The sequence below is a fragment of the Pyrus communis genome, chromosome 11 (genome assembly GCF_963583255.1).
Source record: "Pyrus communis chromosome 11, drPyrComm1.1, whole genome shotgun sequence".
Classification (NCBI taxonomy): Eukaryota; Viridiplantae; Streptophyta; class Magnoliopsida; order Rosales; family Rosaceae; genus Pyrus; species Pyrus communis.
In genome coordinates, this window is record NC_084813.1 from 10,812,865 (window position 1) to 10,836,989 (window position 24,125).

General features: G+C 36.1%; 1 protein-coding gene across 1 annotated transcript; it reads right to left on the minus strand.

The window, feature by feature from the left end:
• Positions 1-12,802: 12,802 nt before the first annotated feature.
• LOC137707998 (dof zinc finger protein DOF3.1-like) lies at positions 12,803-14,975 on the minus strand. Its single transcript, XM_068446958.1, has one exon. It carries the CDS (start codon positions 14,084-14,086, stop codon positions 13,409-13,411), a length of 678 nt encoding a protein of 225 aa, XP_068303059.1. The 5' UTR covers positions 14,087-14,975; the 3' UTR covers positions 12,803-13,408.
• Between the last annotated feature and the right edge of the window lie 9,150 nt (positions 14,976-24,125).

Consider the following 24,125-nt stretch of genomic DNA (forward strand, 5'->3'; position numbering starts at 1 on the left):
AGATGTGGTTGAACTGAGTTCTTGAGTTAAAAACTTATATATCTTTCTTCTGAAGATGAGTTCTCCTTATATAGAGCGAGGAGACTGAATGAGGCTTGCCAAATAGATCCGGGAATCTCGCTGTCTTCTGAAGAAGGCTGGCAAAGCTGGCTGAATGATGAAAGGTGACTGTGTAATCACGTTGTTTCTTTTCCAAAAGTTGAATAATGAAGATGCTTTGATTCTTTTACAAAAGTTAAATGAATAGTGACCTTTTTGTTTTTCACTATTGTGAATAATGTCCTTTTTGTTTTTCACTATTGTGAATAGTGACCTTTTTGTTTTTCACTATTGAAGAATAATGCCTTGTCTTTTGCGGAAGAGATGATAGCAACTACTGCTGATGATGTTGTTGGGCTGACACAATCACATAGGCAAATAATGCAGTTCAATAATCAAACGGATCTTGAGCATCTTGAAGGTCCACTTGATCAGCCCAATTGGCGGGAGGCTGAGACCCTGCATCAAAAGCGTCAGAGTCCGAGTCGGAACCTTTCTTTTTTTGTAGCCTTGCTGCTTCAGCCATGAGCTGTTGAGCCAAGTCCAGAAGCTGCGAGGACTTATCAGAATTCTCCTTTTTCTTTGAGCTGGAGGACTTAGAAGGTTTTCCTTTGAGGGAAGATGACGGACTATGATGCGAAATATATAAGCACACAAATTAAACCCTCTTTTCGACAATTGTAGTATAGATATAAGTAGGGATCGTTCTAGGCCGGGGATTAGGAGGGATTGCTAATCTAATGAAAATTGACTCAAAGATGTGAAAATATGTTTTAAAACACTTTAAATAGACTCACAAGACTCTTACTAACTTATATGACTCAAAACAAACTTTAAAGACTCAAAACAACCAAAAACTACCAAAAGACTCAATTTAGACTCTATGACTTAATTTGGACGAAAATACACTTGGTTTTGACTCTAAAGACTCAAAAAGACTCTTTTGGACAGATTTGGAACAAATAAGAAAGGGGGTTTTGATTTTGGACGAATTTAAAAGAAAACAAGTGACTTAAAACTTTAAAACAGATTTTGGACGAAAATAAGAAAAACTAATGGATGATGGGATAGCCAAGGGATACTTCTCCACACATGATACTTTCTAACATAAATTGATTTCCAGTTGCTTTTCCGATAAACCATGAACCTCAACACCCCAGATTAACCGTGACATCACTAATTAACCCTCAGATTTCCCTTAAGTTAGTGGATTGGATGACATCATACGACAACCCAAAGCATTCTTCAAAAAGTCCCCTACATGACATCATAATAGAGATACGGTTAAAGATCATTACGTTCAATGGAAACCATAAGTATTGACAAAGCACTTGTAACTATGATATCATGATACGCATGCTAGGAATTTACTTAACATGATTGTGAAAACAACCTTAACTACTTGTGAATATAAGTTTGTGACGATTATGTGAAACACCCTTATATTCTAGCCCCAAATTCAAGCATGCAAATTAAGTAGGCCTCCCTAATAAACATACAAGAATAAGTTATCCATCAAACGGTTAAGTAAATTGCATTCACAATTTATGAAATCACAACTGGAATTAATCAAATCATATTATAATTGTAATCATGGTTTCAAAGCATCCCTAGGCTAAAACGAGTTTAGCCTCTCATGTTCATGACAAAACAAAGCAATATAGATTTAAACATTGAAAATAAAAGATAGATTACACCTAGACACGTCCAACACTCCAACTTGAATGTACAAACGCCCAAGGCTTGGTCTTCCTTCTCCTTCTCCTTGCTAGGTCACGGCACAAAGGTCTATGGTGAGTTTGTGGACGATTTTCTGGATTTTGGATGGTTTGAGGTATATATGGTGGTGCGGCAAGGGGTTATGGTGGTGTATGGAGGTTGGGATGGATGTATGGAAGTAGGGGAATGATGGATGGGTGGTTGCAAGGTCACGGCAAGGGTTGATTTCTGAAGGGATGTATGAATGTTGTGTGAAGGGATGGTGATGATTAAATGGCACGGCAAGGCTGTTTATATAGGCTATAGTTTGGCACACTTAGTGTAGGAAAAGGATTGCCTAATCCTATTGAAAAAGGGGTATCTTAAGGCAGAAACCAAAGTGGATTGGAAATAGGGAATTCGGCTAGGATTTAGGGATTCTAGAAGGTTTTTGGTGCGGCACATGTATAGGGCTGAGATAAGGTTTCTAGAAGGGAAGGTTTAGGGTAGATTCCTAAACCTAAAGGGCCAAGGATACATGATATTTGTGTAGGAAAAGGATTGTAATTCCTAAACCTACAAGGAATGGAGTTCTTGCGGCAATTTAGTGGATAAGGCTTCTAGAAACTGAATTATGTGCTTAAATGTGTAATTGATTCTCCCTAAGTAGCTAGGTTTAGGTCCCAATCTGATTTGGATAGGAGAGAAAAGGATAATGTTAGAGATAGGATAGGATAAGGTTTCTAGGATAGGATAAGATAAGGTTTGGATAAGGTGGGATAAGGTTCCTTGTTTCTTGCTTCTTCCTTATCTTTATTGGAATAGAACTTCTTCCACCAGATTTGTAGCCTTTCCTAGCTCTTCTTGTCTTCAATTTCGTCCATCCTCTTTGCTCCATTGTTAAGCTATCCAATCCATGCCCAAAAATGCTCCAAATAGCCTCAAAATGCACTTTCTTGCTCCTTTTGCCATTAGGACCTAAAAACACACGAAAATACTTTAAAAGACTGAAATACATAGTAATTAACTCACTAAGTGTAAGGAAACAACACAACTAAGTAGCATAAATATGCTCCTATCAGACTAATGTCTGATAGGGATTGAATCGGCTCATGGGTTTTTAGCAACTCAGGAAATTGCTGATGAAGTGGCAAAGCTTGTGAGGACGAAGTTGAAACTTTGATTGGCAGTACCTGCGAAGATGCCTGGGGAAATTCCACTTTTACAAGATCAATAATTTTTTGGTGGTTGAATTTATCCCACCATTTTACCCATTGGGTTCTGTAAATACCACCGGTGTCCACTTCAAAGTTCTATTTGAGAATCCATGGGATCTTGTACTTGGCCATGAGCAGTGAAAAAATAGTAACTCTGTTGTCGAAACGACTTCTGTCAAAACTGGGCTGGAAGTTGTTTGTGAGTACATGACGAAGGTCATCTGGAATGATAGAAGAGCTTGGGCCATGGGAAGCCCACCAATCTGGAAACCATGCAGGAAACCTCAATATGAAATTCTTATCAAAGGTTATGAACCATGAATGACTAAAGTCTTCTGTCTGGTGGAGAAAAATGTTGGTCCATGCTTGGATATAATCATAGTAATTGTAATGATTGTTTGGGATGAGAACATGCTGAGTATGAAGGGGTTTTGTGTGATAAAGGGGAATTCCCCATTCGAGTTCGGTAAGGAATTTCCAATATGGAGTGAATGATACAATATTTTGTTTTGGTGAGTGGTACTGTAAATTGGCTTAATAGCAATGCTTTCTGTTTCTGAAAGGATAGCCTGGTAATATTTTAGGCTTTTATAGGATTCAGTTGGTAAGAAATGAAAATTTGGTGGAATGAGTAATTTGGCAATGCGCTCTGGGGGTTGGTTTTTGTCAATGTGAAGAGGGATGCTAAAAAGCTTTTCTGAATTGGGATTTTGGACATATGGAGATGTTTTAGCATAGCTAGGTGTTTTAGGTTGTGAAGGTGCTGGAGAACGAACTGAAGAGTAGGGATCATAAGGGGTGGCTAAGGCCATTTGGTAATTTGGTCGGATATTTCCTACTGTTGATCCTAAGGGAGTAAATCTGTTTGTAATGGCGAGGACCGATGAAGAGTCGGGAATAGACTCTTGTTTTACTGGTGCTGGGGTTTGGGTAAGGGTGGCTGGGAGCCTTCGATGCTGAGTAGGATTAGTACCCATTCTTCCCCTGCAAAAATTCTCTGGTTAGAAAATCTGGTATGCAATTATGGCTGCCTTTAATGTATTCAATTTCAAAATCAAAAATACTTAATATGGCTTGCCAGCGTGCAAAAATTTGTTGTGATGCAATGTTTTGAACATCTTTTTGTAAAACATGTTTTGCAGATTTGCAATCAACACGAACTAAAAAAATTTTATTTAATAAATCATCTTGGAATTTGCTAATGCATAATACAATTGATAAAATCTCTTTTTTAATAGTACTATAGTTGCTTTGAGCCGGATTCCAAATTCCTGAATGGAAACGAACAATTTGTTCAGGAGATTCAGAAGAAGTTTTCTGTTTGAGGATACCTCCATAACCGATATCGGATGCGTCGGTTTCGACTATTTTAAGAGAGTCGGGAGTTGAAATGCCAAGGCAGGGCAAAGTCTTGACATGATTTTTTATCTGTTTAACAATGGAAGTATGATTTTGAGACCATGATGGAGGATTCTCCTTGAGACGATCAAACAAAGGTTTACATTGTTGACGAAGATGAGGATAAAATTCTGAAACATAATTGAGAGATCCAAGGAATCTTTGAAGCTGGGTTTTATCAATAATTTGATCTGGAAATTTATCAGCAAACTGGATGACTCGATCAATTGGTTGGATGGTAGACCTGTAAATATGGTAACCTAAAAATCTAACTTTGGTTTGAAATAACTTAATCTTAGATGCCGAGACGACTAACCCATTAGACCTAATGATCTTAACAAATGCATGCAAATGCTTCCAATGCTCATCTATTGATTTTGAGAAAATTAATACATCATCAATATAAACAATCGAAAAATGGATGTATTGATTAAAAATCTCATTCATGATATTTTGAAATTCACTTGGTGCGTTTTTCAAGCCGAAAGGCATTACATTCCACTCATAGTGTCCGAAAGGAGTTACAAAAGCAGTTTTTTACTTATCAGATTCATGAATTTAGATTTGCCAAAAGCCTGACTTCATATCAAATTTAGAAAAAACAGTTGCTTGAGAAAGTCTTTTTATCAAATCTCTTTTGTTAGAAATTGGATATCGGATCCATTCTAAAACATCATTCAAGGGTTTGTAGTTAATAACTAATCGTGGAACGCCGCGTTCTAATTCTACATTTTTCTGGACATAAAAAGCAGGGCAAGACCATGGAGACTTGCTTTTACGGATAATTCCTTTTTCCAAAAGTTGATTAATTTCTGTTTTACAAAACTCTAAAACTTCTTGGTTCATTTGAATCGGTCGTGCTTTTGTGGGAATTTTTGATTCAGCAAAATCTTTAATATAAGGGAGTTTAACAATCTGTTGTTTTCTGTGCCAAAAAGCATTTGGAAGATCGGAACAAATTTCTTTAGTAAGCTTATCAGAAAACTGGTGAATAGCATTTAACAAAGATTTGTTCGTCAACTGTTCTTCAATTCTTTTGTGAATAATTTCTTCTTGTAGAAATGCAATTTGTTGGGATTTTGCAGTAATCTGGTTGAGGGTTTTTGAAACATTATCTTTTTGAAGTTCTTTTAACTTTTTAAGATCTGTTTCCATGCAAAATTCAAAAGTAATTTTTTGGCCAAAAACCTTGGTAGAAATGCAGTTATGATGAACTTTGAAAGGATAAATTAATGCAATGAAAGGGAGTCCCAAAATGACTGGATCAGAAATATTCTTGATCAAAACAAATGGAGTTTTAAAACAAACATTTTGTTGACAAACGTGAGCTTTGGGAATTTCATAGTTTAATTTCATCGGGGATTGATTTGCAGCGCTAAGTGTTTTCGTAGACTTGTGAAAATATTTAATAGGTATTAACCCTTCTTGAATGCAATTTAAATCTGCACCTGAATCAATTAAAGCGATGGTTTCTAAATGAAAATCTTCGATTACTATCGTAACTTTAGAATACCATTTTCGAATTCTTATTTTGTCTAAAAGACTTAAAACAAGTTCTTTTGAAAAAGAAGATTTAGCTGAGTGAGCGTCGGAATCGGAATTTGAGGAAGAATCATTTTGTTCTTGGATGAGTTCTTGCATACGTACTCTATTGAGTTGTGAACGAATTTCGGTATTTTCGGATTTTAAAAACTTAATTTCCGATTTGATTTGATTAACTTCTTTTTGCAGATCTTTGAGGGTGATCTCCTTTTTGGGTTTATTAAAACGTTCCAAAGTGGTACTGAGAGAAATCTTTTGAGAAGAAGTTTGACTAGTGCCATGTTCATGAGGAGAAATCAAATTTTTGAGTTTTTTCAAATAAAAAGATTTTAAATCAGGGTCATCGACTTTACTAATTAATTCCATTAAAAACTCTTCTTGTTCTTCTTGCTTATTAAGCACTGAAATTTTATTACAACAAGTGTCCGTGCACCCAAACTTAATGTTTGGCGAGGAGACGTCGCTAGAACTGCTAGAGTCAGAGACGGAAAAATCGGGATTTTTATCAGATTGACTAGAGTCGGTATTTCTAATTTCTAAAGCCTGAATAAGTTGAATTTTCTCTTCTTCAGAGATTTTTAGTTGGTTAATAACTTTTTTAACCTTGCATTCATTTGCATAATGACCAAATTTACCACACTTGTAACACTTTCCCTTTTTATTTTGAAAATCCTTTTTAGACTTTCGAAAAGGTTTTTTGTTTGAAGATGGTTTTTCATAAAATTTATTTGTTTGAAAAGGTTTGTTGGAAGATCTTTTGTTTTTATAAAATCTGGATTGATGTTTAGAAAACTTGCTGGTTTGTTGGGCTTTTTTCTTTTTACTCGAAGGAGCGATTGGAGGTAAACCATATTGTTCACAAAATGTTCCAAGTTCGTATTTAGCAATAGATTTATCTTTATGAACTTGTTTTGAAATCTTCATGTCGATACACATTTTCAATCCTTCCTTTTGACTAACATTAACTATGTTACCATATGTAAGGGTATGATAAGGTATGACACCTTCTTCATTTACTAAAACATTTCGAATTTTGTGAGCAAAAAGATTTGGTAAACCATTGATAAATTTTTCTTTCCAAAAAGGTTGATTACTATCTTCCCGAAGCATAACTCTGGATATGAAAACATCTTTATACCATCTGAAATCACTTAAGGTTGGACACCTTAAATTACTCAGTTGGTCGTGAATACGCGTAGTAACGTTGCTGGGTGTTCCTATAAAGTGTTCTATAATCGTATAAAGTAAAGTATTTACTCCGTCGGGTATTCCCTGTCCTATCGTTTCGTCAAAAATGGGAAATCCTTCCTCATCTTTTTTGACCGCAAAGCGTATTTCATCTCTGGACTGAGAAGTCAAGTGCTTCTCCCACCAAGAATGAAGCATTCCAGTGAAACCAGTGACGAGAAGATCAACGATTTGTGTTTGTGTAAAATTGTGATTTGAAATGTAGCTATTAGCAACCATGGACATGTATTGAAGTTTGTTCAAAAGTTCTTGTTCGGATAAGCCATCTATGTTCCACTCATAAAGTTTGTCGGCTGAAACTGAAAATTGATTTTGAATATTTCGTTCTTCAAATTGAAGGTCAGGAGGAGTTGACCTGGGATACCAGTTTTTTGTGAGAGAAGTAGGGTTGATCGGATGAGTACGAATACGTTTTAAATCAAGAGTTGGTTGAAGATCAATGTTGTGAAAAGCATTTTCAATATTTTGAATAGCAGAACTAGTTTCCGTGTCCTGAGAAGAATCTGGATCAGATGTGTTTTCTTTTTCGACAAAAACATCATTGTTTTGCAAAACACTAACAACTTTCTCTTTTTTGAGCTCAGTGAGCATATGATCAATTTTTTGTAAAGTAGTCATGGATTTTAAAGCAGTGGAACTTGAAGAAGTATCAGTAAAATTTACTAAAGGTTTTTCTTTTTGAGAAGATTTTGGTTGAGACAATTTGTCGATTTTGGTTTCAATTTTGTCTAACTGTTTTCCAATAGTATGAAGACTTTGGTTTGTAAAATTATTCTGTTCAATGACAGGTTTAAAACCAGAATCTTCTTTTGGAATTTTGAAAGGAGTTGCGGGAATGTTGGTATTACCGGTGGAAATCAAAATAGTTTCTTTGGGAGGATGACTAGAAGAAATCAAAGTTTTGTCTTCCTTAACCCAATTTTCTTTGGTAACAACCGTAACTTTATTTTTTGTTTCATAATGTTTTTCAATAAAATCAAAAAAATATATTTCAAATTGGTATTGTTCTACAAAAGCTTTCCATTCGGCATATATGGCTAGCTTTTCTTCATCACAATACTTTTTTCTAAAAATATTTCTTCTGGGGATGCTTTCCTCAGAAGCGATGTCAGCTTTAAGCTTCCTCCATCGTATTTTATGTGGTTTGTTTAAAACAAGTAATTGATGATTCACCGATGTTGTTTCAAAATCAGAAGGAGTTGGAGAAGTGGGTTCTTCTTGGTTTGAAGGATGATAAACAGGATGTGCAACTTGTGAAGAAGTGTCGACAGACTTTAATTTGAGTAAATCATTGATTAAATCTTGTTGTGCAGCTTCCTGCTCTTTTAACTTTTTGTTTACTAACGATTTGATCAAATCTTGATCTCGACCCAGTCTATCGGTTGACGTGGATCCAGAAAAAGATTGTCTGCTAGGAGCAAAAGATTTGTGTGACAAAACTGATTCACAAGATTTTCTTGCTGGACGATCAAAATTGATTTTAACTGTGCCGTCAAAATATTGTTCAATGTTGTCGAGATTAACGAGGCTGTTTTGGACGGAAACCGGCTTACTTTCATTAATTAAACACCAATCCGAAGGGAGACTAATGTCTGACCACCTAATGGTTCTTGGAACTCTTATGTTTGCGCTTTCTTGGGTTGTTTGGATTAAAAGAGTGTGGTCGCGAGGACTTTTGTTTAAAGCTTGAAAATTCATGTTTGTGCCAGTGACTTTGTAATAAATTCTAAAAATAAGTGCCAAAGGTTGTGTTCCTTCCAGGACTTGGTACCCGGAGGTTTTGATATTAAGAGTAAGAGCTTTTAAAACATGTGGATCTGAAAGACTTATTGTGAGATCGGGAAAGCAATCAAAATGGATAGGTCCGTTGTAAAGACTAGATTCGATCATTCCTAGTATACTATTGTTGAAATCAGTAAATCGAGCGTCGCGTAAACATAAAAGGATGGAAGTGTTAAGACCTTTTCGTGTTAACAGTTTAACTGCGATTTGAACTAAACCAATATGAAGATAGTTATGACCATTTTTACGATGCGCTTTGATTTGTTCTTGAGAAAATAATTGACAAGTCTCATGTTCTTTGCTAAGAGCATAAGCCTTCTCAACTGTTTTGACGTGATGTTCGGATTTAAAAGAGGTCAAAGACCATTTTTTCTTGTAAATATTTTGGGTTGAAACTTTTGGAATGTTCCAGTCGGAAAAATCAATACTTTCGTCTATTTGAAAATCCAGTTTTTGTTCTTCATTGACAATGTCAGGTATAGTTCCTAAGGTGGATCTAGAGCTAGTGCTGGCCATTGAACTAGATCTAAATAATCTACTCATGATATGCACAAAACAAGTATACTATATGCAAGACTTAAAAGATTCACCTTCCTCGTATGTCTAGACTCTTCCCCCGCTCATGCGCTCCACTAATGCCTCTCCTGGGACTTAATGTTTGGACCACGTCTTACTGTTTGGCTGGAAGAAAGAAGAACTGAGGACCGACGATTAAGAAATGCTGATAAGATACAAGTATGTGAATAGTAATGAACAGATTAGATAGATGCTAATGCAATATATATATATGTATGTATGTATGTATGTATGTATGTATGTATGTATGTATGTATATTGTAGCACATGCAACTTCCTTGACATTGACTACATTCAAAGGAAAAGGAAGCAAAGTCTTCGTTTCCTACTTTTATTCCCACCTTCGTTCGTTGGCACTCGGCAAAGAAATCGTAAAATGTAGACTTATTGGAGGCAGATTGTTTGCCTTCCTGTTTGGTGCTCTTTTCGTTTCTTCTTATTTTGTGCGGTCACAATTAAATCACGTTAACATTTAATATTAATTTTTTATAGAGATAATAAGACAAAAAACAATAAGAATATAAAATATTGACGTGATTTAACCGTAACCGCACAAATAAAAAAGAAATGAGAAAGGCATCCAAACATAAAGGCAGACAATCCGCCTCCCTCAATCTTTGGGTTGGGCATTTTAGTGAGCCCGGTTGGGTTGGGTTTTGAACATTAAAACTTTATTATTGGGTGAAAATTTGACCATCCGTTTAATAAGTGGGCCACGTCAACAGTTTCACTGTGTCAGACAATCTCGAGGGCATGATGAAGGGGGACGTTGCACCGGCTTGCCGATGCGGACGGTGGTGGTCGTATGCGACGATGCATGCAAGACTCGATGGGGTGGGTATGCTGGGGAAAAGACGAAAATTTTGACAGGTTGGGTCTGGGAAAAAGTGACGATCGAAGAATTTGACAAGAAAATTTGACGGGGTGGAAGGAGGATTTTCTTTCCTAATCTCTTTCTTATTCTCTTTCCTTCTACTTGAACAGTTCCGGTTTTTATATTAATTTTTTTAGAAGCAATAAGACAAGGAATAATGTGTGAGAGACGGTGAAAGAAAGGGATGGGAACAAGAGGCGACATAATCCTACTTCTTGCAGGAAAAATCAAATTCCAAATCCATTGCGAGAAAAAATAGGGCCCGGTTCCACTAATGAGCTCAGTTTTATTGTGAACGGTTTCACTCCAAGTTCGTTTTGTCTAATTTGTCAGCCGTTCAGATGAAATCCAACGCCTTATATTTGATTCTCACATATGGTCTGCAAACAGCGATCCGCACCTTAGAAAACGCGTTCCTTCATTTGAGTTAGGTACACCAGACCCTCTGTCTGGTAATATAAGGGAAAATTGTTAAACACGCAAGGATTGAATTGAATCCCACAACTTACCAATTCAAATGGAATTCGGCTAACCGTGCCATTTAATGCTTGAATTATTTGATCTAGCATATAGCATTAATAAGGTTTGAAAATTAATCCACATTGCATGGCATTGCAAGCCTAAAACACCTTAGCACTACAATACAATGATATTCATTTTTATTTGTAAGTAAGAGAGTTCAAGCATTAATAAGGTTTGAAAATTAAACTGAAATGTATGACATGGCAAGCCAAAAGTGCCTTAGCCATGCTCGTTCTTATCTTGGTTGTCTTCAAACCATTTATCAATTCAACGGTCGAAATTTGAAAAGATGTGTATGAAGTAAAAATGAGTGTATGGATAGCTTCACCCTTCATAGTAATCCCTAAACTTATACCTCCACTTTATTCACTCTCAAATTTCCATTTGACTCTCCGTTCGTAATCTTTTATTTGTATATTTTGTTTTACTATAAAGTAACAAATGAAAATGGGGAAATAAATGGTACTCTCATAAAAAGAGGCTGACAAGCCACTCCTCTTAATAATATTATTTTTTCTAATTGAGCAATAGCTTTATTAAATTAAATAATTAATTATTAGTGCAAGGTTATTAGAGGAAGGAGAACTGATGAAAATTGAACCTAGTTGGAATGATTGATTTGCACCAATGTCATTTAAGTGCCAACGACAATAATATCACATATCTTGTTTTTACAACGACGATATATTTACACTAAAAGACGAGGAAATAAATTAGTATTGAACTAATTATTGTTGAGATTCGTTCAACACCTAAAGTTGGATCACATGTAACATGTTTCTTATTAATACTTCATTTTGTTTCATCACTCTACCACTAAAGTGTTTTGTAGTTATGGAATATGTAGTAATTGGTTTGGAAAATATAAAAAGGAAAGTGTTATTGGCACTCCAAAAATCCCATTTTTCATTCCTCACAAGTGTATTTTTCTTTCTCAATATAGAAAGGTTGGAATGTAGAATAAGATTTTTGGAATGCTAATAACAATTCTCTATAAAAATACTCTCTTGATGGATTAACTAAATAAAAAGGAAAAGTGCCCAAATGGTGGGAGTTAATAGTGTTGACCTAATTAGAACCTAATAATTCATAAATATATGCTCTATTTTTTTTTTAGGACAATGATATATTTCTTATTAAAATGAAAGGAACTTCGGTTAAGGCACACAATGAATAATCTAATTTGGTATCTAATTCGTCATGCACAAAATTCAAACCTATGACCTTTCATTTACAAGTAAAAATAAAAACTATTAAACCATAGTACTGAATGGCAAATATATGCTCAATTTAATTGTGGATAAGAAGAAAACAAATAAATACAAGTGGTCCTTGCCAAGTGGTGAAGAAATGAGACTGAGACAGAGACTTCGGAGGTTGAAATAATATCCCACTAGGTTGGAGGTTGAACTTTGTCTAGTCCATGAAAGACAAATTACAAATTATACAATTTACATAATGAAGTTATGGTTCCCCATATATTCTCCAACTCCAAAAGTCATCATGCTTTTAATTTTGCTTCAAATAAATGTTCACCAAAAAAGGTATTTTTCATGATCCATTTGTGATACAATGAAAATTTGCGTGCAACAACAAACTTCTAGCTCAAGTGGTTGAGAATACAAGAGATCTTGTGTTAAGCTTCCTAGTTGTTCATTCATTTGATAACCAGAATCATTCTTTGATAATGATCATAGTATGTAAAATAATACGACAGGAAAGAAGGTGGGGGTTACGAAATAACCCTAATGGATACATCGGATGGACATCAAGTGGTTGATATTATCCTTCCAAGAACAAAATTTCTTGTTTCAGAGGACAAATCCATCAAACTTGATCATTAACGAGTAATCCTAATGTCTTGCTTCCCCCAAGTCGCTTGTATAAGAAAATATTGCTATGTATATATCCAAACAAAATCCCTTGTGGATATATCAAATTATCTTATACATCCATAAGCAACAAAAATGTCTAAATCCAACATTCAACACAATCTAGAAAAAGCCACACATACTTAGAAACACAGTACATAAATGTCACACCATCACAGAACATGCATACCGGATCAAAGAAGGCACCAAACTATAAGAACAATCATTACAACTAGCACATGGTATGATTTTGTAAAAATACAACCATAATATTATGAGAGTAACAGTTAAAAAGAAAGTCATGCATCCTTTAATAAGAGGAGCCTCCTAGGATCTCTCTAGCGGAAAAATCCACAAAATCAATAATTTTAGAGGCTATAAGACCACATACAGACAGAAAACACACACAAAAAGAGAGAAAATAGAAACCATTACATATTAGAATGCTGAAGGCATGATGGCCCTGTGGTGTTTTTTCTCAAACCCTCTATAACATCAGAAAATAATAAGCTTTTGGAAGCTGCTTTTAGCTTATCGAATAAGCTTGTTTAGAGTCATAATTCAGCTCCATTTTTCATCACAATTACCAAATTTATGATTAAGAAAAGTAGATTAAAAGCATAACCATCTATTTAATATATCTACTGAAAACTTGAACCTGGTGTATAAATGGCAAGGTCAGGCCACCCATTGGCCCCATTCCAACAGCTTGACGTTGAAGAATCACCATTTTGCAACCCCATATAGCTCTCTGGATTCCCATGGCTCTGGCCCTCCAAACCCGGACCCGGATCCGAATTCATCATATTACCTGCAGCATCCAAATTCTCCCCAAAATCACCCATTTGCATCAGTTTCAGACCCGACCCATTTGGATTCAGACCCTCCAGAAGGGACCCGAATTGCCCATTTGAAGTCAGGAGGGAGCTGAAGCTCCCTGAGAAGTCCATCACTCCGCGGTCTTGATCGACTTTTGAGCCGTAGGCCCGGGTCCGGTCGGGCTGCGGATCCGGGTTCTGAGCTGCTGCTGCTGAAGAGCTCGACAGTGACGATGAGGAAGTCGATGAGGAACGTTTCGAAGCTGACGACGACGACTTCTTCGTGTTTTTCCTGCTTCCGCCGCCGACGGGGATATTTCTCAAAGCGCCGCCTTTGGTCCAGTACCGCTTGCAGTTCTTGCAGAAGTGGCGCGGCTGCGAGAGGTTGTAGTTGTTGTAGTAGCAAAACTTGGTGTTGGAGGACTCGCAGCGCGGACATTTCAGCTGCTCTTGCTCTGGAAACTGGGGCTTCATGGGTTGGAAAGTTGCAGGGTCCTGCATTTTGTGAGACCCCAAGTTTCTATTTTTGACCAAAGTTCGGGAAATATGGAAGATTTGGTGATCTGGGTTTTGTTTTTCAGAAACGAATTCAGAGTTCTTGGGTCAGAAATAGATTCGTGAAGTCTGATTTGAGACCAAAAGAGACTGAAATTTTAACACTTTTCTGTGATGAAAGTGTGAAATAGAAGAGGCGAAATATAAAACCAAAGTTTGTGGAATTTGGAGGGTTTTGTTGAGATTTTGAGTCCAAATTGGATCGTGGGAACTGAAAAACCAAAAGGTTATTGAGGATCTGAAATGGCGTTTTAAGAGAGGAAAAATAAAAGGCAGAGAAATCTGCAAAAATCTGAAAAGAAGACAAAAAGGTGGAATTGTTTTTAGACTTAGATATGAGCTTCCATTCAAATCATCCAAAAATTACTAAAACTTTGAACTTTCATGCTATGTAGAGAAGAGAGTGAGAAAAACCATCCCAAAAGCCAAAGCAGAAAACCCAGAAAAACTAAATTACAAGATTGGATGTTTGAAATTGTTACACAGAATCCAGAAAAAGCTCAAAACTTTCAGCTGGGAAATGTTTTCATGGGGTCTGAATCAAAGAGTGAAAGATGGAGGAGTAGAAGGAGGAAGGGGAGAGAAATTTTGGGTCATTTTGTTTATATTTTTATGGAGATTATCTGTCTGTGTGTCCGCGTTGGAGTGACGAGCAGCTCAAATAGGAGAGACAGAGACACTGCTCCCTCTCTCCTCTCACACACAGTGGGCATAGACTGGATTGGATTTAGCTAATCTTCTTCCTTCTGGACAGCCCCACATCTTCCACCAATCACTTAGTTAATTAAAAAGTAATTATTTTTCTAATAGAATAAGGGTGTCAATAATTATTCTCATTCTTTGGGAGCATAAGCCCAACACTCTGTTTTGTCAATGATTTTAGGGAGATACTTTATTGCAAATATTTGTTAACCAAAGTCAACCTCCATGATTAAAATGCTCTCATTAACCTTAAACATGTGAATATATTAATCAGCTGGAATGATTAACCATAAAAAATAATATTTAGGTTTCAAAAGAAAAAAGAAAAATTTATAGTTGAAATGAAATTCCCAAAAGTCTTAATATTCTCTAACGACAGAAATTTTGAAACGTCTTACGAACTTATACTCATTTTTCAATTTGTCATATGAAAACAAAGTTAAACGATTTGTCATACTAATTTTTTGAAATTATTAATTTATCATCCCAGCCTAGCTCTGTTTAAGTTTCCATCCAAAAAATAAGTTATGTCGCTTGCAAAAACATAAAGAATATCATATTATTTTACCATAAACTAGAGAGTTCCCAACAACTATATTTTGATTCATCTTCACTTCGAAAACAAGGAAGTAAGTGCAGGTCGTTTCCTTTTTCTGAAAGGCAAACCATTAGATCATCGTATACCAGATCAACCATTCCATTTGTATTGATTGAGGATCCCTAGAATTTTTGTCGAAGACAACTTATTAGAGGAGTAAAGTGTTGAAATGATTGAAATAACCATGATGTCACATCCCGGCCTGGGGCAGATCACTTCCCGGGCCCGCTTCACCACCGTAGCCACGATATTGTCCGCTTTGGGTTTACCATTCCCTCACGGTTTTGTTTTTGGGAACTCACCAGCAACTTCCCAGTGGGTCACCCATTATGGGATTGCTCTAGCCCCCTTCTCGTTAACTTCGGAGTTCCTACGGAACCCGAAGCCAGTGAACTCCCAAAAGGCCTCGTGTTAGGTAGGGATGGGAATATACATATAAGGATCACTCCCCTGGGTGATGTGGGATGTCACACATGAACACAAGTCATGTGCAATTTATTTTAGCTAAAAAAACTTAACAAAATTAGGGTATGATGACAATTAATGATTTCGAAAAGTTAGTATGACAAATTGCTTAAAAATCTAATTCATATGACAAATTAGAATAGATATATAAATTCATGTGACATTTCAAAAAATTCACTTTCTTTTATTTTCTAATTGTTATTATTATCGTCCATGGGAGTATGGGGATAGGACAAGTTCAACTGCCTAAGAGCACAAAAATATGTACGGATGATCTAGTAAAAAATTTAATTTAATACCTTATTAAGTTATTAAATCCCAATATGTAGTTTAAGGGTCTTGTTGTTTTGTGGAATAGAGTTTGACAACATATCATATGCCATAGACTTTATGTTATTGTAAATTAATATCTTGATCAATTGTATAAACCTATTATATTTGTGGCATGTGAGGACCACGATGTTTGTGTTTGTCACGTATGATAAAAGGTAGGTTTTTTTGGCCATAATGGTCCTTGAGATTGTCCATCATTCATTATTTTGGTCATTCTATTAAAAAAATCCGTTAAGTGCTCCCTGAGCTTTTTAATGGAAGTACCAAAATGATGGATGGTGGACAATCTTAAGGACCAAAGTTAAGTGTTATGTAAATTTTAGGGACCAAAGTTATGTGTTATACTCTCAACTTAACGGTGTTTTTTTAACGAAATGACCAAAATAATGGATGATAGACAATCTTAGGGACCACTTCTATTGATTTTAAATCTCAGCGACCAAAGTTATGTATTATGCAAATCTCATGGACCATTTTAACTAAAAAGCCTAAAAGGTAAATGTTAAGGAAGCTTTCTTAAAAATAAGACTGTTCACGGATTCTTCACCATTTTATGTTTTTTTCCACAAATCTGATGCCAACATTATATAAAATTGTGTAAAAAACATAAGATAGTGGAGAGTCCCACTTTGAAAGTCTCCTTACTATTCTCGTGATTAAATTCATGTCATAATTCAAATAATTACTTATTTATGTGAGATAATGTCATAATTGAAAGTGTTTGCAGTTTAATTTTTGGAAAATGCTAGGGAGGTTAAATTTTTAAATCAAATGATATGTCACAAATAGAAAATAAGTACGTTAATCAAAACTTAAGTAATAATCCAATTATTAACATCCACAATATTTAGTTTACAAAATTTGATTAGAAATTTGATCTTTTTAGCATTAGCTTTAAAAAAATTTTGTTCAATAATATCACTAGTGTAAAATGTAGAACAAATGGGTGGTGTTATCCACACGTTCATTCCACCTCCCACAAACTCTTATTAATTTTTGTCCGTTAATTTTTGTTCATTATTTTTTTTCAACTCATTCGATCTGACAATCGAAAACTAAAAGAACTGTATGAGAGGTAAAAAATAGTGTGTGGATAACACAATCCAGAACGAATAACCATGCCATTGCCAACATAGCTTGAGAACAAGAGATTAGTTATATAGTTATGCTTGTAATTAGAGCATTAGGCCAAGCCGAGTTGATGAGGCTAAGCCGCCAAGCCTTGAAAAAAGCTTGCGTGCAAACAAAGCGAGGAAGCAGTGGTGAGAGGGGATCATTGCCAGTTTATCATCAAATCTTTGCCGCCAATTCTTGTAGTGGCAGCATCGTGACGGTCCATGTGTTGACTGTCGATGGGATCAAATCCTAGTGAGATATCTTTGCCCTAGCCCTAGAGTAGGCGACTCGCTCCCGTTTTTAGGAAAGAAATTTAATTAGGTGTCTGATATCCACACATCTTATTTTACTTCTCACACATTTCTTGATATTTATGTCTATTGATCATCTTCAATTCATCTGATCCAACAGCCGAAATTAGAAGAATGTATAAGAAGTAAAATAAGATGTGTTGATATCACACCCCTTTAATTAAAACTCAGATATAAAAATCAAATAATTAGAAACTTAGAAATTAGAATATATGAACCGTAAAAATAGTAGAGGTAAAGAACATACTTACATATGAAGTGAAATGATATTATGGTAAAATTTCAAGTTAATCACGTATCTCAAATCATATTAATAAAATATTTTTTGTCAATAAAAATAAGGTGAAAAGACTATTTAGTCTTTTATTACATAAAAAAAAAAAAAAAGATACGTAATTATGTAATTTAATAGGTCCAAATTTTACTGTTTTTTATTGAAGTCTCATCTATATGTGATGTTAAAATATCTCCAATATTTAAAATTAGGGTAAATCTTAGTTTACTACCACCAAGTTTCATGGTTTTCAACATTTAGTATATGAAGTTTTTCTTTTTGTCCCATAATCATACCTAAAATGTTAATTTTGGGACAGTCTCATACATCTGTTAGTCTGGTTGTTAAGTCTCTAGTTAACTGATGATGTGGCACTCATGTGGACAATGACTGGGCGTCACGTATCATTAAAAGGTCCACGTAGACATTATTTTTATAAATAAACTTTAAAAAATTAAAAATATTAATAAATTAATAAAAAAAAAATAATAATAATAATAATAAAAGAAAAAGGTGGGCGTCTTCTTCGTCAAAGCCCCCGACCCTCCCACCCTTCTCCCTCCCTTTTCTCTTCTGCACCCACCCAACCTCTGCACATCCATCTTTCCCCCTCCCTCTTCGACTCTACCCACCCAACCCTCATCCTCTTCGACGACCCCTTGAGCTCGAAGGAGCGTGCCCCACTTACCAGATTTGACAGCAAATCTCGAGAAAACTGACTGCAAATCTGGAGAAAAGCAACGGATTAAGCCGCATTCGCATCTACGACTTCATTCTCGAGCCTATTGAGCTCGAACTTACCCAGATCCGAGCCATGCAAGAGGTTTATGAGCTGTCACAGTCCATACTTAGCCTCCTAAATCCTCTCCTCTGCCAGGATGAGCTTTTCCCCTCTTTGAAAGATTCTGACACTGTCACCAGCGGCGGTGGTGTCCGTTACTCGTGAACCGGTGCGGGAAGTCGAAGAAAAGATGGGGGTTAGATAGGTGCAGAGGAGATAAGGGAGGGAGGGTTGGGGGCCTTGAGGAAGAAGACGCCCACATTTTTTGTTTTCTTTTTTAATTTATTGTTGTTTTTAATTGTTTAATGTTTAATTTTTTTAATTTTTAATATGCACATGGGACCCATATTGACACGTGGTGCCCAGTCAATGTCCACGTGGGTGTCACATTACCAGTTAACGGGAGACTTAACAATCAGACTAACAGATGTATAAGACTGTCCCAAAATTAACACTTTAGGTATGACTCTAGGACAAAAAAAACTTCATTAACTAAATGTTGAAAACCACGAAACTTGAGGGTAGTAAACTGAGATTAACTCTTAAAATTAAAAAAATTAAAAAAATTAAAAAATAAAAACCAAAAACCAAAAACCAAAAACAAAAACCTCCCACTTCCCCCCCCCCCCCCCAACATTCTCTCTCAAAAACCAAAAACAAAAACCTCCCACTCCCCCCCCCCCCCCCCAACATTCTCTCTCCTTCTCTCCTTCCCATTTTTCTAAAAAAAAAAAAATGTGTTCATACACACAAAATGTGTAGGCAAATGCTAGTTACATTTAAAGTTATAGAAGTTTATGTTAATCTTAACTAGGGGTGGGCACTTGGAACTTAAAACTGAAACCGAAATATGAACCAAATCAAAACACACCAAACGGTTTGGTTTTGCGGTTTTGAAACAGTTTCAGTTTTGAAACCGAACCGCAACGTAGAAAACGGTTTGGTTTCGGTTTTAGCTTTTGAAAACCGCACTGAAACCGAAACCGCATAACTTTATTAAATGTTAAATTCTAATTTGTTATTTCATTGAGTTTAGTTCATGGCATCATCTGAATAAAATCCAGGGCATTGGTTACAGTGTAAGACCAGCATCCATCTTCCTCATACTTCAAGCAAGGAGCTTCGTTACGAGTAACCAAAAAGTAAGACTTCTGCCCTTCCCATTTTTAGCAGTAGTTTTCTGTTGCATTGTGTAAATTGATTGTGTTCCTTTTTTATTTGCTTTCCAATCATCTGTAACAAATTAAATCCCTGAGTTTTATTCGGACCTCCAGTTCCAAAATTTTCATAGTTTTAAAATTGGAAGGTTCAAAGCCTGTGGATTCAATTCTTTGATATCATAAATCTCATGACTATACTTCAATTTGGATCGGTCTACCAGTTCATCAGCGAGCTGCTTTTCAACCGGACAATGAGGTTAGTGGTAAATTACAATTACTTTCACTTAGTATTTTTGGTGCCAGTATTTTTTATAAGTCGCAAAGTAAGTTGAACCATCGAAACTTTTTTTTATTGAATTGGATGAACAATTTATTTTTCGTAATGTCATAAGGCATTAAGTAACCATAATAGTTTTTTCAAACACCAAAACATTTTTATTGACTTGGATGAAATGATATATAAGTAGGTAACCATAATAGCTTTTTCAAACAATGAAACCAAACCAAAACTGTTTAAAACCAAACCGAACCGAATCAAATGGTTTGGTTTCATTTCGGTTTTAACCTCAAAACCGCACCGAACCAAACCACAAAAACTTGCGGTTTTGGTTTTGGTTTTACTCAAAACCGCACCAAACCGAATCGCGCCCACTCCTAATCTTAACACGAATAATACCCAATTAAGGAAATGTCAGTAATATGTATAAAAAAATTATAATATTTAAAAACGTGTTTGTGGACATAAAGTAACCACATTCAATTAGAGCGTGCCACATAGAATATGAGCTTAGTATTATGAAAATATCCTTGATGGAGTGAGCAGGGCCAATTTTTACAATTTTCAATCCCATTTGAAAGTTGACGGTTGGTTCTGGAGTAAGTGCTTCAAGACGGGAATCTTCAATGGCTCAATTTTCTGGGGGAGTGTGGTGCATGAGATGATTGATTATGGAAAGGTTCCATGAGGTACCATTTGGTACGTGGGACGGGACGGAACAGAGTGGGATAAGGCATTCCGTCCCACATTTGGTACACCTAAAACGGGTGGAACGAGCTGTTCCACAGGACGAGTTTTGGGTGAATTTTCGTTCCACCTCACCCCCCTGGAACGACTCGTTCCACATTCGTGGAACACAAAATTATAACCTCTCCGTCTCCTTCTTCTTCCTCCTTGTTTCCATCCGGGGGCATATTTGCTCCCGCTCTGTTCCGTTACGTCCTGTCTCGTCCCATTCCGTTCCGTCCCGTCCCGTCTGTATACCAAACGATACCTGAGAGTACAACATGTGATAGGAGCAAGGGATTTGGATCCTCTCCTGAGCTAATGGAGAGGATCCTTTTGACCAATCATTATGGGTCATTGGATTTTTATCCAACGACTACAATTATTATAACTTTAAAGGGACCCCTCTGTTTGTAGCCGTTGGAGAAAAATCCAACGGCCCACGATGATTGGTCATGAGGATTCTCTCCATTAGCTCAGGAGAGGATCCAAATCCAGGAGAAAGAAGGAGTGTGTCAGTTGAGGCAGACGTGTAAATTGGAATCGAGGCATTAAATGCAAGATAATGGGCGATTTTGAAGCATATTCATTTCTTCAAAACTCTCAAGCCAAGTGTTCATGGCTGAGGATTTCAAAAGAATCAAAGAAGCCGAGAATAGATGAATATGAAGTTTTGGCTATAAATGACATATTCAAGTAAATGTCGAGAAAACATAGTCTCATCAGGATTCTATCTTGATAGACTTGTTTATCATGAAGGCTATCGCTATAAATCAAAGAGGTTATGCGACATGAAAAGCCCTATTTAACTCAACAAACAACTCAAACTTATGCGAAAATCCTCGTTGTATGTAAAACCCTTCTTACCTGAGAAAAATACTATCATAACCCCCTCGTCAACACACGTTCAGTTTGGATTAACAACACTTTGTTGACAATTTGTGACATCTTCAGTTTGATTAACATCACTGGAGCCATAGAACCAAGCAATTTAGAAACATTTTTAGTTTGGATTAACAACATTGCTTCTAGTTGGTTGGTTATCTATCCAAGTCTCGGCCGGCGAAGAATTTTTAATTCTTTCATCCAAAGAGGTCAATTCATTAGTTTCCCAGGGAAGTGAAGTGTTCTATGATTGGTTACTCTCAGGTACAGTTTGCAGTTCGACATTCAGACGGACGAATCACGTTCTCCATAAAAACGCTCATCTCCTTTGAGCACCTACCCTTACCGCCTGATACCGATGCAGTGCACTTATATTCTCATGAATATAGTCGAGGAAGCCAAATCTAGTGAGGGAAATCCTGAACTTCGCAATGAATTAGGCAGTCTTGTCTTTAGGTTCTAGAACTCTAAGGCAAGAGATGGTCCTTCCTAAGTTGTAGTCGATCAAGTGCAGAAGTCAGCAATGCATTTGACACCCCCACCAAATCTATTCTACTCGACCGACCGAGCTCGGTTCCAAGTTAGCACACTCGCATTCACAAAAAGGACATAATTAACTTGTAATTACTTGACATGTGTGCCACGTAGATCTTTGTAATTTTTAGAGTCAACACTAATATGTTGAATTTTAAATGAGATCCTAATCAAGATTTTGTTTATAGCTCATATGTGGATCAGAAAAGGTAATCAACGATTCCGACAATGACAAGTAATTTGCGGGATTAATAAAACAAGTCGAGTTACAGTTGACTAGTCCTTGTTAGTTAAAATGACATGAGCCAAATCTATCAACATTCCATGACAAATCCCTTTTGCATTGCATATATAACAACTTCACTTCCATCTAGCATTGCTTAACGTTTAATTCATATTAAGAAAGTATATCTGTATTTGCTTAAACTCATAATTATCTCAAAAATTTAGATTACATTCGGATTTGATCAGAGTTCCTCCAATTCAAATCCCACATAGTAAGTAGACAAGTTGAAGTTGTGAAAGCTTCCGCTCACCAAGGAAAACGGTACACAAAACAACTTGTATATGTCGAATTCAATTGTGGCTTTGCTGCGCGTTTTGGCCGACCATTGTGGGTCGTTTAAGTATCTGGTCCCACAAGCGCAACTAGAAAGCGACGGCTCTCATAGTTTGACTGTGAAAGTGGAATGACATTATGGCCGATCATTGGTCTGAAGCCCGCATTTGCCATTTGTTGCTTGTTGTCTACCAAAAGCTTTTGAATAAGGTTGCCGCCACACAATTCCGTGATCTTGATAAAATACAGATGTTATATTAAGTAAACGAAAATATTGATATATAAATAAGTAAATATATAAGTTATATTATAAGTGAAATGAAAACATTGCGAAATGTTATGACCGTAAATTACTCGTTGTCAACCAAGTTCAACACCAAATTCCCTATTCAATCCGTTTGTCTAAGCATCAATTACTATTGAGGGATATGATTAGATCGTGGACACATTGATGCAGGGCGCAGTGGATAGAAACGAATTAAAATTACAGATAGAATGGATAGGTAGGGTCCACTATCTCCTAGTGCGAGAAGAGACCTGAAAACCCTATTAACTTTGATTCTAGTACCAGTCTACAACGTAGACACTAGAAAGAACAAAGCAACAGACTCTTACAAAGAGAAAGACACATAAAAACGAGTTTACAACTCAAATATCAATATGATAATTCAAACAACTTCTCTCCTTTTCTTTACAAATACATGAATTTATAGATGCTTAAACCCCCTCTTAATAATTACTGATACTTGCATCATAGTTCATGCATCATTACTAGAGTTAATGAACTCATTAATATTAACCCCACTTAATCTACCCCACTAACATATATTTATTACATTAAATAAAGATTGAATTATTACATAAAATTCATTACTTTAGAACCCTTGTATTCCATGTATATTGGTTGAATTTCAAAAGCCAAATGTATTGAATCTTCCGATGATCTTATTTCATGTCCTGCATCACACATGGGCAATGCTCATTTCGTTCTTGTTAGGGTAGCATGGTTAATTGCCAATAGGATCCTCTTCAGATCTTCTTTGTGAGGATCTCAAGGATCTGTAAATCGTGTCTGTTTATCGTACATCGTGCAGTCAGTTTTCGTCAGATACTGTTTGTGTTTAATTTTAAATAAAAAAAATTAAAATGATTCTGATCATACGATGTATGATAAACATATACGATTCACAAATCCCCAGGATCCTCACAAAAAGGATTTGAAGAGGATCCAGATTCAGTTAATTGGGTCCCTAAATTAAGGGAA